A 16,141-nucleotide genomic window follows, 5' to 3' on the forward strand; every position below is an offset into this window, starting at 1 on the left:
CCGGGGCCTACGATATTCATTTGTAGCGTCATTAGTGTTAATCGTGAAGATACAAACTCAAGGCCAAATCTACGCTTTGAACTCGAGTAGGCCTACTTCTCAGACCTTTTTCTACTCCCACCCGAAGTAGATTTTACACGATTTCGCTATTGCCTTTAATTGAGTGGAAATTTACAGTGATGACGAGAAACTACTGACTACTCTGGCCATCTCTTAGGATAAATCGCAACCGATACTCATCAAGGAGTACTCGGCCTATTTGCGACGGTAGACGGATAAATAATTCATTTGCATGGAACCTGTCTTCATAGGACCAGCAATCAAGCAGCAAATGTTTCATATTATATTGTAGTCAGATACTTCTTGTTCTACCAGCCCCGCGCTGGTTTCCATTCGCCGACAATGTCGTCCTTCGAGTTTGCAACGTAATACACGGAGTGCATTGAGCACGTGGCGCAAGCCTGCGAACACGAACGCAACATAATATTATCGGCATGAGTCGAAACACCCGCAAACTACACATGAACATCTCATATTACATGATATGGATAAATACGTAGCGTCGAACCGATGGGGTACTCTTCAAAATTCAACGGGCTTCCGTCCACAGACACAACTTTCCCTAATTCTTGAGTCATGCTTTCCAACCTGGCAAAAATCAGTATGTTCTTACAGCAGAAATGCAGACATATTCGGAATCTTTTGACGATGCGGCAATGCGATTTAGGAAGAGTTAAGTAACACAGATGAGCATTAATTTCAATTGAAAAAAAAAATTACCGATAAATTCAGAATATTATGAGAGTCAACAATATAGCAGGGTTGTCACCAAGTCACAAGTCAATCTCACTTTTCTGGTTTTGACCCGAGTCAAGCCGGGGAGCAGAGGGTCGAGTCCGAATCAGTGTTGTGTTCACTGTTGGTTGATATCGAAGGCCACGCACTCACATTATTAATATTTTAATTTCCCCTATTTTTTCAGGTCTAGGGCTACCAGCTCTTACAGACAGATTAGGAATGATGTGGTGACTTCATTATTTCCTCAAAGTAACAACGTTCCTGTCTTGGCCGTCGTAGTCTCGAGTCATATGACTTGGTCGACATGCGCAATGACTCTAGTACAATCTGAGTCAATACACAAATTGACTCGAGTCGAGTCATTTACCGTATTTTAGGAACTCAAGTCAAGTCAGGTCACCAATAAATTGCGACTCATTAAATCCGCCTATCTCTATGTCAAGGTTCAGTGAAAAAGAGAAAAAGATCAAACGACAACAACAAAGTGTGAATTGACCTACGGTAAATGTGATTTCGATTACACTTCAGTGACGGAACGTTGATGCAAATATTAGTTCACTTCTTCACAACAGTGGCATGCTGAATGAATATATTTTGCTGGATCACTGAAGTGAAGATGTTACGTCAACACAGCGAACAACTAAGCCCTCACTTGAGACCGGGATGGTTAATAATGCTTCCATAACCTCCAGATGGAAATTTCCCTTGCCCTTGCAAAGTTAGAGCAGTCCAGCCACAGTCAACGAGTAAATGCTGGCAGCCGCTCGACTTGTAATGTCCCACAATCTGTGTCAGAACAACGGCTGCTATTTCATCCATTTTACATCCGCCCAACATGTGTTGCTGCAAATCTATAGGAAGAATGGAAATTTAGTGTCATCTGAACAAGAAAAAGTATTTAGGTTGGATGTTACTGCTCGACTGATGTAAACATACTTTCTTTTAACCATGTCAAATTAAACACAACTGGAATCATAGTAAATCTGATGTCTGAGAAAACTTTACCAACAACACCAGGAAGTATTTCAGGATGTCATTAGTCAATTAGCTGCTTGAAGGGGTGTATAGTTGAGCAAGTTTTCCAAGGTGAGCCGGACACTTCAAGATATATGATCGGCAACCAAACTGTCAGAATCCAGCATCTTAATCGTACGGAAGACCTCAATGTCGTGTTCGAAAAGTCGGCTGACGAACGACGTAAATAATTTAATGCCTTGATGGGCGATTATATTTCAACTGTTCTCACAAAAGGCTTGGCCATCAGCAGTGGACGCATAGAATCGGGTCAACACTAACCATTGATAACGTAGCATCCGGGATGCCATTCTGTGAGCTTCCTCATTGATTCAGTCGGTTGAAGACAGACTGGTGTCGACCCTAAACCATATGTCTCGCAGTTTACACCAATGGATTTCAGCCTGAATAAAAGCTCATCTTGTACGCCAAGAATGCCGATATTACTGATGCTCAAATGCAACAGCCGTGCTATACCATGTACAAATTGACACAATATAGATTCATGAATAAACATGATTGGCAGCATGATCAACAACCTTTTCGCCTTAATGTAATTTCAGAACCTCACTATGTTTTAAAAATGAGGATATTAATAAATGAACAATTCAAATATTCAATCATCTGATCTTGTTTTCTGATGATTAGGGCAAGTTTTTGCTGCAGTCAAATTTGTGGAAAGTTGCACTTATTCTCACAAAAGTTGCAGTACAAACTTGCATTTAAGTTTCACAAGACTTGCACTAAAAGGTTGCGTTTATGGACAAATTCCTTGAAATTATTAGGGTATGAGATACTCGAATCGTTCCGTATCCACTGTAGCAAAACTCAATGTTGGCCACTTCAACAAAATCAATCGCCTGAAAAAATTGACGAAGTGAAAATATTATTTTTGACAGTTTAGCCTGAATGTACGTCAAATCAGAAAGGGCCTCAAATTTAAACGACAGTGAAATTATCAAGAGATCTATTTACATGTAGTGCCAAATATTTCCAGTTGAAAGTTCCTTACATAAACAATCGAAAAAACTTGCAAAAAATTTCATAAAAAAAAATGAAAAGTTGCAATATAAGAGTCCTCCAAACAGCTTAGAACACCATACTACTTAACTTCCGAGCATTTAGGAAGGTGCCGGAAGTTGCAAAAACTTGCCCTACTGATGATTTTACTGTAGGCTATATTTGTAAGGTTATAGATTTTCATCATTTGACCCATCATATCTATATCAGAAACAATGTACCTTTCATGAGCAAGCAGCAGTTCATTCACTGCATTATCAGCAATTCCGACGATATCAGATTTGCCATCTGCGTAATAGGAATGACCGTTATGGGTATACAACCCTTGAATGTTGATGTTTTGACATTGATGCAATCGTCTAGCCATTTCCATCATTTCATCCTGGTCTGGAGGCACACCCTCTGAGAATATGGTATATTTATTGGCTGAAATGCAGCTAGATAGATATTTGCCAGTCAGTAAGCGAATATATATATTTTCCATATTGCCTAACTTACCCCGGTGATATCCACAGTCTACGCTGATGAACACCGACCACTTCTTTGCTCTCTGTGTTGCTAACTGTACTAAAACATCAACATGTTGCATCTGATCAACCATCAAGTGGAATTGTGTTAATTTTTCATTTAGGACTGCACATCTGGTAAGAGAAGTACAAGAAATTGTTAGTACAGTTCAGTTATATCAGAATAAATTACATTAGAGAATGCAAAAATGTCCTTTATGAAACACACGGCCCAGTGATCATCTACTTGAACATGACATATGTGATACGTTGCATCAATGTAATTGCTATTCATTACTTTGTTTGAGATGGAGCAACACTCAAAAGTTAAGCGATGCAGTACATAGATTGGCCATGAACATTCAAGTTTATTTCAAAGTAAACTCCAACTAGCGTCCACTAAACGAACATGTATGCAGTATATATAATCAGAGGTGGTCAGTAACGAAGTACTTCTACTTTTTGAAGTACTTGAAGTAGATTTTGCCTACTCACACTACTTTTTAAGTAGTTATGATATTAGACTACTTCTACTTCTACTTGACAGTTTTCAGTTTTGTAGGCAAAATAAGCGTAGAATACCTACTTACTTACTTGTGAACCAGCTCTCCTACTTCTACTTGAGTAGAAATTCCGGCGTTACTTCTACTTCTACTTGAGTAGCGGTGGTGACTACTTTGACTACCTCTGTATATAATATTACAGTTTTAATTATTAATCGGCAGTGCGATTTTTTTCTGACATGTCAAAAAAAGTCAAACTTGTAGTGTTTGTAAAAAATTTAAGTCGAAATTTTTTGCAACCTGCATTTCGTTTGTATCATAGATTTTGCACTGTCGGTGAATTTGAAATTTTACAGCTTGTAGCCTACTTTATAAGGGCTACTGTTGTATACGGCACATTGTCTGCTCATTGTGAAGCATAAACAAAAATTTGCACAACTAATCGGTAATCACTGAATTGACATACTTGCCTAGATAGCTTTTTGCGACATGTTGGTAATGGACGAGCCAGCAATATATCATCGAAATCATTTTCAGCTAATAATTCTGCTTCTGGTAAAGTTGAAACAGCCATACATCTCTTGGTACCACCAGTCTGCAGTACAGCAGCTTCCCTAAATGCAACACACAGAATTGTACAAGCGTAAATCAAATGAACATTTCACACTTCGGTAAGGTCGAATCATGGGAATAACTAGTGATGCTATTTAATACAGCACATAACACTAGATTTATTCATAAGCAATGCCGCACAACGGGCGAGTGTAATTTGTAGAAATTCAGACTGCACAATGCACGTTGACAAGTAGTGATGTGCAGTACCAAACATTGGTAGTCAAATCTGGATTCCTAGAGCAATTATTAGACTGCCATTTAAGAAGAATTTGAAACACCGGTACCAAGGTTTAAATCAATTAATGGATTTGGACATACAAATGAAATGAAAGATTCAATAACTTCATACTTTGATTCTTTCTTGAGGGAGTAAGTAAATCAGCTAGGCCTATATACGTTCCATAGAATGAAGTTTATACATTTAGTTTGCGGAGTACGCTCTCTTCCAAAACCTTACAATCTTTCTAATTTTGCTAAGTATAAATTTGTTCAGACTGAAATCACCACAACTCCGAGGTAACCTACCAACCGCAGGGCAATCATGTAAAACAGTTTATCACCTTTTGGTACCTACTCTTAAGCAGTAGGCTGAATTAGATACATCATGAAATCTTGACATCTGTCAATGGTGGAGACTCCTGCCACTTTAAACCATTTTCATCTCAACCAATTCCTTATTTACTGCATTTACTACTTACTCAAAATTGCGTAAATGTGTCACATCTTTAGGCTGCAATAGCTTGAACACACACATATATATATATATATTGACCATATTAGTTTTGTGAAACGGATTCATTTCAATTCTTACACAGCTTTCGTTGTTTTAAAGTGTGGTCGTAGCTTGACCTTATATTCTTTGCATTTTTCCAGCATATGATCCGCATTTGCTTTCACCTTGTCCAAATACAAAACTAATGCCGGAGTTGATAGTTCAGTCACTTTCATCTTAAACAACCTGATCTGCACTAATGAATGCCCATTCTATCAATTGAAGTTTTGGAAGTAATATTTTGACACAAGCATATATATCATGATGGTGCCAATACTTTGCTGTGAAGTGAAAAATCGAGACACGGATACTGAACGAAATTTCACAGATGGTGGAAAATGGAAACGAGCAAGGGGTTCCAGACACAGTGATATAATTTATACAGCACAGATATATATAGTATGCAAGCGATATATGAAATATAGGTATCAGTGGGTACTGAAGCTTGAATTAAAATAATGCAATAAAGACAGTTCTTTGAATAGGTTTGTGTAGCACAATCGATCTGCATTCAAATCTTTGGATATCATTATTAGTTAGTTATCAATAAAATTTTTTACATAAATAAATCCACATTCAGCAATGTATTATTGAGTTTGAGACTACTTGCACAAATTACATTAGCAAAAAATATGCCATTGAAATAATCTTATGTTTCAATTCCAACTGATTACGCTGCAAATTTCACATCCTTATGAGCACATTTCTCCCGTATATACTGCCAGATTATTGGAATATGAGCAACTGAGCATGGAATTGGCTTTGGAAGAGATATCTTCGCACACTGCATCCAGGTCAAGACTAGCAGGCGTTTCACCCAGATATTGGTCGAATTGAATCGTATTATATCCGGTTTTCATCAGATTTCAATTATCAATCACAATATGATTGAGTATAAAGTCTTATGAATTATTGCAAGTAAGCCTGATTGGAATCGCTGGCCTTTTTGCCTGATATATCAGGTGAGCAGCGATGATTTTCCAAGTTTGATAATTAAAAAATGAAATATAGTGTGGCTCAGGACACCGATTCCATACAGGCAAGTAAGGTAAGTTTGGATTGGTAGAAATCATAATTTGATTTAAACTACAAGTTGAGATAAGCTAGCAAGACAAGAGACGAATGGTATAATATGATTCAAATGAGAAACTAAAGAGAAAATTTTCTAAGTTAACGATCGCTAAGTGATGGAATGGAATCATTGGAGAAGTGGGATTGAAGAAAAGGTCAACTGAAAGTGAAATTATGTTATATTCCAAGACCCCGTTGCAATTACAGTTACATCTACTTTCCACTTTGCATGCTAGATTTTTTACCTTGAAGTAAGCTAGCTAGATGACCATTTTCTACAAAATACGCATTGAAATTTATCACTAATTACGGAATAAAATTGTCAGATATTCGTGCAAATATCAAATGGTGATGAAGTTGAGGAAATTTCTCACACTGTATATTCAATGCCATCACAAAAACTGGCATCAAGAGATAGTCCATTACTTGCACCTTGTGTAAAGGTAGAACGATCAGGAAAATAATTGCCCATATCATTGACAATATCATTTGTTAACTCAGAGTCAGTATGACACAGTGCATGCCTTTGATCCGCAGAACTATAGGCAGGGTTTATTCCCAAATAATTGATATCCTGCGAAGAACTCTGAAAAGGGCTGCCCACTGGTATGCTCCTTTGACAATGTTGCATTTCAGGTGCGCATACAGTCCTATCAATACTGAAAATCGCTTCATCCCGTGTGTTCGATGTTTGATAAATAGGTGAGTGATCGGCAGTAAGATCGTTGATGTTTCTCTCTGTGACGGCGAGATCAAGGTGGCGAAGGTCAGGCTGATGAATTTCATTACAACTTTCATCGCTTCTTTCACGATCCTTATGTCGATTTATGGAACGTAGACCATTCACCAGGCCTGGAGTACTGTCACATCGCTTCATCGATGTATCGTGCTGGCATGGAACGTCAAGTTCTGTATGGTACACTCCCAGTGACCGACCCAAGTGAAGCTTGGTCCTTTCATTAGATAACACTCTCTGTTCTGTTCTTGTTTTTTGTTTGCTATCCAATTCAGCTTGAACGTGGTCATTGAAATGCTTCAACTGTTTGGAATCATACCTTATAAACGTTAACCCGAGGAAATATATCATGCAGAGCAATATGGGCCATGATATGGTATGAATGACAGCGTTAGAATCGACTACCAACGTTTTAACGACTTCGCTAGGATTATTAGGGTTAAAGTAACACGAGTATGACATATTCACAATTCCATTAACAGAAATAAATTGTTCGATACATTGCATTGGGTCATAATTATCCCTCCAAGATTCGCAAAACTCTTGTGCTCCATGACGTAGACCGTGTTTACCGAAAGTGTAGGAGCACTGATCACATGTTACTAAAGCTTGCTCGTTTTCCATTATTATGCTTCGTTGATGTGAAGTCGCATCTGAAATGCCATACATGACTCCAATCTTCAAGCATGGACGAAACAGGTCGGTCCCATCGCTACATCCCCACCACTTCCCAGTCTCGATAGAATATTCCGTCACATGACAAGTTGTTCTTGTAAAATCCTTAGTAAGAAAATAAGGCCTCACGACATAAATAATGCCAGTAATGAATATCAGTACACATGATAATATTAATGGAACGGCAAACATCAACAGCGTTCGCAAGACATTTGCAGCCGAGTGGCGTAGTTTCTCTCTTTTTGGCATTAGTTGCATGTTGATAGTCGCTCTCTGTACATTGCTCAACTGTTCCATAATTGTTGTCCGTTCAGCAAATGAAATCTAAACCCATAACTAAAGCGAATGCAGACCCGCGTCAGTCGCAACATCAATCAGCTGTGAGCTCGCTGCACTCCTGCACAGTCGAATGAGTTCAGTAACCTGTGACGCGCGCATTCATTGTGACGTAGCATATAACAGCAATACATTAGCATTAGACACAATCTGAACGATTTCCCTATATTATATGTTCTTAATACGAAAAGTGAATGAAAGCAGCTGTACCCTCTCTGGTGAAACTCGTCTTTTCTCCGACCACCCCCACCTTTCAATCATTCACATTCTAAAATTTAATTCGGTCAAAAACTTCAGTAAGGATCTTTCAGATAGTGCGGGTGCCTTGAAGTGAGGGCACTGGTCAGAAGGATGATGTTGTTGTAACTTATAATGGACAGCTCTCACTCCGGGCATCGGTGAGCCAGCGACACTACGGCACATCTCCGAGATCAACTGAATTCGACATTGCCCTGCGACCCATTTCAATGGAAATACGGAACGTGTAATGCTAGTCACGAGCATTGGACCAAGGAGCTACCATCTCCTCTCCCGACGTTCTACTTCTCCAAATCTCATATTTACACGTGAATACTAACCGCAACTGTACAAGTGTAGAAATTACCCAATTGCCACTAAACATGAACAACTACATCACACTACCCCAAGCACTACTCACTGTCTACTGTAGATATTTGCATGTTCACGAACAGAAAACCACACCAGGATAGAGCTGTACAAAAATTCTTTATTAACTTGCGACAAAACTGAATATTTCATTCGTCCTTCAGATGATTTCAATACTTCAAACGAAGTCAAGAGCTAAAAGAATTGCCAAAAAAGAGAACATTACATGCCTCAGCACTGAAAACGTACCATCAAGCCAATCATAAAATGGGTAAAACGAAATAGTACCAGATCCAACAAGCATTTCCTCAATTAAAATAGCACCGTTCATGCAAGATTTACAGAATCAAACATCCATTTAGTATATGAAGGGTGTGCAAAACCAAGCGAGCACTCACAATATCTTCACGGTAAGACTTGATAATAGAAAACAATACAGTTAAAAATAGGTCATAATCAGACATCGGAATCTTGAAAAACATGATTCCAGAATGAATAATGATTCCATTGGCAATGTAACGACGCTTCCAGCCTGTAATAAAAGTAGATTGGTAAAATTGAGTGGAAATTGGTAGTAATTAACACAGATAGTAATTACATTCGCTAGCTAAATACAGTGACCGAGAACTTTCACATGTAATGATCTATACGAATTCCTGTTTTTATGATAGTATGGATTGGTTTGTTACTTTCAAAATTTTGAATTAGCTATTTGACAAGCTTACAGTGAATATCTGGAGGATTTATAAAATTCTTCCAAGTGCTATAAGATAACCTTCAACTACAATATAGATAAAGGGAACACAATGGACAATATCGCCTCGGCCATTACAATTTTAGCTATTATCAAATCGTTGATTACAGTTTTACAAATTGCATCTTATCCCTATCGTATTTATAATGGAGTATTATCATACCCGTATTACAAGTCGGTATCATTCGACATCCATTCCAGGTCCGGCGGGCCTTGGCCATCCTGCATAGGGACGTCCAGATTTACATCACCCAAATCTGGCAGGCCCTGATCCATCGGTGCGCCATATCCTTGGTGTCCGTAATCCATGTGATGCCCTTGAGGCGGATAACCTAAGAACAAGCGCACTTGTCAATGGAAAGTCGAAATCCACTTCAATGTATTGAATCGAACCGGAATGCTGCGAGCTGTGAACTGAACCGACGGAGCTGTGATGGGACAAGGGCATCGAGTAGCCGTCCATCGCCATTCCACCAGATCCCATCAAGTCAGTCTAGGGTTGAAGAGATTAATATTAGTTTCACATCTTAGTGTTTAGAAAACATTCCTATCTTAATATTCAGAATTAAAGATCAACAGAAAATTGTTTTAAACCAAGTCTTTTGGTAGTGGGGACAAGCTATTGTTTGAATTACCGGATATCCATCGTCCCTCAGCAAGGAGCTGGAGAGTTCGACCGATAACCTTTTTTTGTAGTCATTCGATTTGTCTTCAGACATCCGAATCAAAGCCGCTGCCGCGTATGCCACTGAAAAAAAAAACAATGTTAGAGTTAGCAGAAGATAGGTTCAAATGAAACACAAACACAATCCCCATACTTACCGACACCCTCATTTTTCGAGTGTAGAAGTTCAGTCAGCGGTGACATGGCACCTTCGTTTTCGATCATGTTCGCTGCGTTCTTATCCTGAGCAAGCTCGCACAGTACACCGGCAGCCACACGTTGGATATTTTCGATCTGAAAACGGATGGAGGTTAACACCATCACCAAAGTTTGGATCCAAGGATCGCTTTACTTACCGGAGAGTACAGGAGCTGCACAAACAAGGGAATGGTGTTCAACCCGCAGATCACGGCCCTGCTGTGAGCTTCGCGACAAAGTATGTGCAGAGCCCCGGTCGTGCCTTCCACAATTTCCTCCATACGGACTCCCTCCTAAAATTACACCGCACACATAGTATTGCTACACATCATCTGCTATATCCGTAACCGTCTTACAACAAAAGTGGGTTGCTGCTGGCTGAGGCTAGAGCTCACGCTGTTTCTTCTCTGCGAGTCTTGATGAGCGCGCATCAGCAGCTGAACGAGTCTCGGAATGGCGCCGTGCTCTCTCAGCGGAGCGTGATTGGCCGTGCACAAGGCCAGGTTGCGAATCAACCCGACGACCGCCTGAGATGGAGCACACATATCAGGAGAGTACTTTTGGATAAAATTTATTCAAGTTACCTTTATGAGAGGCCATCTTGATGGCGGATGGAGGAGTTTGACCAAGACCGGCAACCCGTAGTGCAGACGCACTGCATTCTGTGCCATCTCGGCGTCGGGATGACGGGAGGTCAGGTGCCTGAGAGCACAAACCGCTGGCTCGGTAATGTCCTGCCTTTCCCCGGCTTGAAGTACCGTACGCACCAATGCCTCTATTCCACCGACCTGTGTAGAAATACTAGTGACTTTCCGTTCAAATTTAGATTAATTTAAAACTCTCACAAACCTGGCACACATGAGTTTTGTTGCTCATGTTGTTGCAAGTCAGATTGCTGAGAATTCCAGCGGCACAGGTGACGATGTTAATATCGTTTGAAGACAGGAGCTAAATGCAGCATGGAGAACCGGCGATAAAAATCAAGATACAACGTGCAGTGTTATTGCGACATTACCTGAACCAGAACTTGCAGCAGGTTCTCAGTTTGGTCCTGTTTGGTGCCGGCGTCGGACAGATTTCTGAGAGTCCAAAGGCAGTTCTGCACCAGACGCTGAGACCCGTGTCTCAGGTGATTTCCCAAAACCTGCATCCCGCCTGAGAATTGCAAACAATCAGTATATTCCGATGCATGGATGTCGCATAATATCCTGCAAGTTTTCAAAGCCACATCCACAATTTTCATATGTCTCTATTACAGGCTACTGGTAAAAACACACTAATGACAAACAAGATGTTTTCAACCTACCAGCTTCGACAATAGCAGGCTTGTTAGTCTGGCAAACAGACAGCACTTTCAAGACACGGCTGGTCGTCCAAAGAAGCTTTTCATAGTTGTACTGTCTCATGATCCGAACCAGTTCCTGTGGCCCACCACTAGCTAGTATGATCAGCTGTAATAAATGATATTTTATATACAACGTTCGCTTTAAAAAATACAAATAAAGTACCTTGCTTTCTTGGTTGCCATAAGCAAGGATTTGCAAGCAGTCGGTGTCGATGGCCAGAAATTTCACGTTGTCTTTAGCCAATAACGCAACCATTTTCTGCAGTCCACCAGCCAAACGTACAGCCATCTTCGAGCCTTCTTGGTGAAGCAAAAGATTGTGCAGCGTGGTGATAGCGTAGAACACCACGGACTCGATGGGGGAGCTGGAAAAAGGTATGATGAGTATAATGCAGTGAAGTCATAAAATATCTCTTTTCATATACCTCAACATTTTGACAAGTGCCGGAATGCCACCAGACTTGAAAATGGACAACAATCCTTGACGGTGATGAGAAAGATTATGAAGAGCCCCAGTGCAGAACCTTTGTGTTTCTGGGTCGTTAGAGTTCTACAGACGAATTGACATTCATAGACACAAAAATAGCCGTTGTTTTAATATAGGATCATACCTGCATGGCTCTAACAAGGGCCGAGATCATGCCTGGGTTGTTCATGATCGCCTGTCTGCTGGCTACTTTCTTGGACAGCATGTGAACCATCTGCGCAGCTTGTTGTACAACCACTTGATCTTCATCGTTTAGAAGAGTGGTCAATTCAGGAATTGCCTTTGTCGCAAGATCGGCATCATCCTATTTCCAACAGAAAAGACGTATTTCAACAGTTGTCCCCTGACTTGAAAGGAAGGCTCTAAACAAACCTGATAGTTGATCAGGTTGACTACTGCATGCTTGAGCATTTGTGAGGGCTCTGCCAATCTTTGAACAGCGGTGGGGTTGTTGGGATCATACTGAGTGCTGGGAATCTGATGCATAGCACCGTCTTCCATGCTGGTTTCAGGAAAGAGCACATCCCGAACACGCTCAGCCCTGGTCCTTGTATATTGTTCACTGAGATCTGCGAGAAGAGGCTTAGATGTAATACTGGCAAAGATAAAGGTTACGTGTCTTTACATCCCATTAACTGAAGTAATATAAAGCAATGGAGAAAAAAAATGAACAACTGCACTGCTAGAAAAGTAAACTAGTTCCTATATAGTTTAAAAGATGGTTATGAATATCAAATAATTAGGTCAACATTGAATTGTGCCACGGTGGATACAAGGGGTAAAATGGGGAAGTCTAGATTTGGTGTTTGTACTCTCTTTGTTTTGATAAGAAAACATGGAGGTTTATGAGTCAAAATGTCATGTAACAGCCTCCGTAGTCACTAGCTTATTATATGACTTTGAGAAAATTACACTGGTAGGCCAGGCCGACTCATTTTATTCCAGTAAGATTCATTCAGGTAGAAACATATCAAGAACCGATAAAAAAAAACCACTGATTCATTGATGGGGAAAGCTTGAAAATCCGACGGACTATACATAGATCATGTGATTTGTGTAATACTTGCATAAATCATACTAGTCCCAACTAAAAGAAATGAATAGGCTATTCAGTTCGTAATGTATCTATATGAACTAACTACAAGTAGGTATGCAACAAGTTCCAGCAAGTACTGTCGCTGACGAGTTGTTTCATGATAAAGATGCAGCTTGATTAACAGTATAAATAATGAGGGAATGACAAATACATCCAGATATCCACATCAGCAATACGGAGTAGGCCTAATATGTATAACCAGTTGCACATCAGAAAGCAAAATATCTTGGTTGTTGAAAATATGTATAAATCTGCAAGAATCCGTGTTAGAATGACTTACGTCCAGCTTCATCCATTGTGAGTTCTCTCGGCCATTCTTGCAAAACACGCTCAGTGTCCGGGTAATCCTCTACTGTGCCAGTGACAGATGGGTTTGCCGTCGTGGCACCAGACTGGATCCCAGAATCCCAACCCCCTTGCTGCCATTGTGACATCTGAGATTTCGGGTCTGCCATGGGAATTTCACCCGGGCTCATCATCATTTCAGCCATGGCTGGTATCAATACTTTTCACTTTTAAGAACGTTTATCAATATAATCAGAGTAACTTTGCTGTTCGAAATAATCGTCGGGTTAGTCAAGCAAAACCCCTCGAGAAAAATATTCTACAAATGCTATACCGTACCAGAAGGTTATTTTGTAAGTCACCATAAGTCATATCAGGCTTCGATACACAGACCAAGATAAGTTCTGACAGCTAATACTGATAAGGATCAGGTGACTGTGCAGTGTGAACTGTGCAGTCACAACCACTTGGTTGGGCCATTGGGGAGGTACATTTACCATATATTATATAATGACGAACACATTCGAGTACCATGATTCATCAATAAACTAGTACAAATACATATAAACGTCATTAAAAATACCTAGATTCCACACAAACAAAACATTGAGCAATAGTTGCAAGTGTCAGAACATAAGATTAAAGATCGATTACTATATAGTATGTGTGTTGCACAGAAATATCTCGTTGGTATTTTTTCTTCATCAAGACATGCAATATGGTTAGAGTACAACAAATTTGTTGAAAATTGACATAGAAAAGATGTACCAGTGTGTATTAGCTCTCACGCAAGTTTCACAAAATCTCTATTCAGACGATTGGTCATACACTCATACAACTCCGATGCAAAGCTACTCGAGGTTTGATGTATATATAGTTATCGATAACTGTGGTGGATGGTGCCAATGCCAGTAATAATTCCATATAATGACAGAACAGAACTCACCATACAATTACGTAAGCTATACATAATTGCCAATTGGAGTTCGTAATAATATATGATTCAAACATGAGGAATGATTAATGATTATCGATAACTATTGATAAGATCAAAAACAAATCAGCATATTTCATAATTTTTGAACTAGAGAACCTATCCTACTGCCCGACTGGATTCGCTGACCGTTTTGCCTGATATAAGAGGGGAGCTGCGATGATTCTTCAAGTTACAGCTCACAGTGAATTGTCCGAGCACATGACACCGATTCCAAACAGGTGCTACTGTATCATTTTGAGTAATCCAATCAGTCAGTCAGGTTTATTAATATTTTTATCGTTTCAAAACATCACAAGACTGCGATACAATGAAAAGATAGGAAGGTGTCGAAACAACTTGGAGTAGCCATTAAGATCAGACACCCACCTTAGCCTAGGCAAAGTAAATAAGAGGCATGCACACTGAATGAAAAGTAATGCAGAGATTATAAGACGCAAGCGACAAAATGGGGTGGCATGTGGCGGAGGGCGAGGTCGATGTTAGGTCGTGGTCCGGTAATCCTGAAGACTGGCTAGTATTGATTTAGAAGATCTAATTGTAACAGTGCAAAACACAGTCCGAACTCAATTTCATAACATCGTGCAGTAAAACACTTTCTAGCGAATTAATGTGACAAGGGTGCCTTTCATTCAGTGATATACGAAGTGACACTCACAGTTTACAAGAATATATGACCTGTAGGCAAGGAAGTCACCAACAGGCTAAAAATTATGGTTCGTAAAGACTAGGCAACATGATTATTACAGACATCAACCAGATCATTGGTGTTCGAGCCAAAATAATTTAACAAGTCACAGAGAACAATTTAACTAACTTTTATCCAGTAATATTACTCTTATAATATAAGAACACTTTTATCTCACTCGTGATGTACAGTACAAATTAATCGAATTCCAGAGATCAATATACTCACACTAATCAAGAGATATCCGCATGATAAATACGTGTAAGCCCTGCATACTGATATTAAAATTTCAACTGTGTTCGCAGTAACCCGACTATCGCTTCAAAAACCGTAGAAAACAAAACAAACCTCGCCCAACCTTACGACCGACGCCAGCCATTCTACCCGAAAGCTGAATAGCGAATCGACGACTACGTAACTTCCTGCGGAGGAATCGCTGACTGGCGAGTGCGTGTGCGCGAGCGACACCCACGCATTCACGGCACACACAAAATCTCAAACAACAGTTTCAAAAGCGTCGAATCTCAAGTATGAACAAAGACTCATGCTTGACTGCGCGACGACTGAGAAGTTTTTGAGTTGAACGCCTGAGTCATCGAAGACCAGACACTTGACAGTGGTAATTTGTTAGCGATATCCTCATGTATTATGAGGCGCGATCCTGACACCCGTCTAACGCGCTATCCTTAATGCAATGTAGCTCGACTGGCTATCGGAAGATGTCCTGCGTCACAACGGATACTGGGTATAATAAGCCTGTCATTAGGGCGTCGCCCACCACTCCTGCTATTATCATTATTTGATAGTGGATTCCTTGAGTGTCGCACGAGCGGACGTATGTGCCTTTTCGTCGCGTCGCTTCGGGGCTATGCTCCCGAAATAGTCGCGAAAATTCGTCACTTGAAATTCTCAATTTCGTCATGCCGTTTTTACTTGTTTTTCATAGTATTGCAGTCTTCCGATGCTTCAAAATCGCTG

The 16,141-nt window shown here is 40.1% G+C and overlaps 4 protein-coding genes across 4 annotated transcripts in view; 1 reads left to right on the forward strand and 3 right to left on the reverse strand.

Annotated features, from left to right (window-relative positions):
- Window positions 1–16,141, forward strand: part of LOC145456006 (uncharacterized) — a 90,458-nt gene that overhangs the window by 28,384 nt on the left and 45,933 nt on the right. The gene's annotated exons all lie outside the window — the stretch shown is intronic.
- LOC145455011 (D-serine dehydratase-like) lies at window positions 142–5,437 on the reverse strand. The gene is made up of 8 exons (XM_080332965.1): window positions 5,268–5,437; window positions 4,308–4,455; window positions 3,331–3,473; window positions 3,054–3,234; window positions 2,095–2,216; window positions 1,451–1,649; window positions 540–648; window positions 142–461 (listed from the first exon to the last, which is right to left on the reverse strand). The coding sequence occupies exons 2-8, from the start codon at window positions 4,370–4,372 to the stop codon at window positions 369–371; spliced, it is 912 nt and encodes a 303-aa protein (XP_080189091.1). The 5' UTR covers window positions 4,373–4,455; window positions 5,268–5,437; the 3' UTR covers window positions 142–368.
- Window positions 5,439–8,135, reverse strand: LOC145455010 (uncharacterized). The gene has a single exon (XM_080332964.1). It carries the CDS (start codon window positions 8,005–8,007, stop codon window positions 6,670–6,672), a length of 1,338 nt encoding a protein of 445 aa, XP_080189090.1. The 5' UTR covers window positions 8,008–8,135; the 3' UTR covers window positions 5,439–6,669.
- Window positions 8,754–16,141, reverse strand: part of LOC145456005 (catenin beta-1-like) — a 37,904-nt gene continuing 30,516 nt past the window's right edge. Inside the window, exons 2-17 of the mRNA XM_080334040.1 lie at window positions 13,477–13,749; window positions 12,473–12,669; window positions 12,225–12,404; window positions 12,039–12,163; window positions 11,777–11,978; window positions 11,575–11,719; window positions 11,284–11,423; window positions 11,118–11,216; window positions 10,853–11,056; window positions 10,625–10,795; window positions 10,427–10,561; window positions 10,229–10,364; window positions 10,042–10,154; window positions 9,800–9,899; window positions 9,570–9,738; window positions 8,754–9,184 (exon numbers count right to left, since the gene is read on the reverse strand). Of these exons, the coding sequence (XP_080190166.1) occupies window positions 9,575–9,738; window positions 9,800–9,899; window positions 10,042–10,154; window positions 10,229–10,364; window positions 10,427–10,561; window positions 10,625–10,795; window positions 10,853–11,056; window positions 11,118–11,216; window positions 11,284–11,423; window positions 11,575–11,719; window positions 11,777–11,978; window positions 12,039–12,163; window positions 12,225–12,404; window positions 12,473–12,669; window positions 13,477–13,687 (2,322 nt within the window). The 5' untranslated portion in view covers window positions 13,688–13,749 and the 3' untranslated portion in view covers window positions 8,754–9,184; window positions 9,570–9,574. The remainder of the gene's footprint in view (window positions 9,185–9,569; window positions 9,739–9,799; window positions 9,900–10,041; window positions 10,155–10,228; window positions 10,365–10,426; window positions 10,562–10,624; window positions 10,796–10,852; window positions 11,057–11,117; window positions 11,217–11,283; window positions 11,424–11,574; window positions 11,720–11,776; window positions 11,979–12,038; window positions 12,164–12,224; window positions 12,405–12,472; window positions 12,670–13,476; window positions 13,750–16,141) is intronic.

The sequence above is a fragment of the Botryllus schlosseri genome, chromosome 14, assembly GCF_051294905.1.
Source record: "Botryllus schlosseri isolate E-star chromosome 14, Bs_hap1, whole genome shotgun sequence".
NCBI classification, from domain to species: Eukaryota; Metazoa; Chordata; class Ascidiacea; order Stolidobranchia; family Styelidae; genus Botryllus; species Botryllus schlosseri.

What these genes read in the sequence shown, in the direction of transcription:
- LOC145455010 (XM_080332964.1), bottom strand. Translation starts at nt 8,007, where the DNA reads ATGGAACAGTTGAGCAATGTACAGAGAGCGACTATCAACATGCAACTA.
- LOC145455011 (XM_080332965.1), bottom strand. Translation starts at nt 4,372, where the DNA reads ATGATTTCGATGATATATTGCTGGCTCGTCCATTACCAACATGTCGCA. An exon ending in CTGCTGCTTGCTCATGAAAG is followed by an intron (nt 2,217 to 3,053) that starts GTACATTGTTTC and finishes GCTTTTATTCAG; the next exon opens with GCTGAAATCCATTGGTGTAA. An exon ending in TACGTATTTATCCATATCAT is followed by an intron (nt 462 to 539) that starts GTAATATGAGAT and finishes TCGTGTTCGCAG; the next exon opens with GCTTGCGCCACGTGCTCAAT.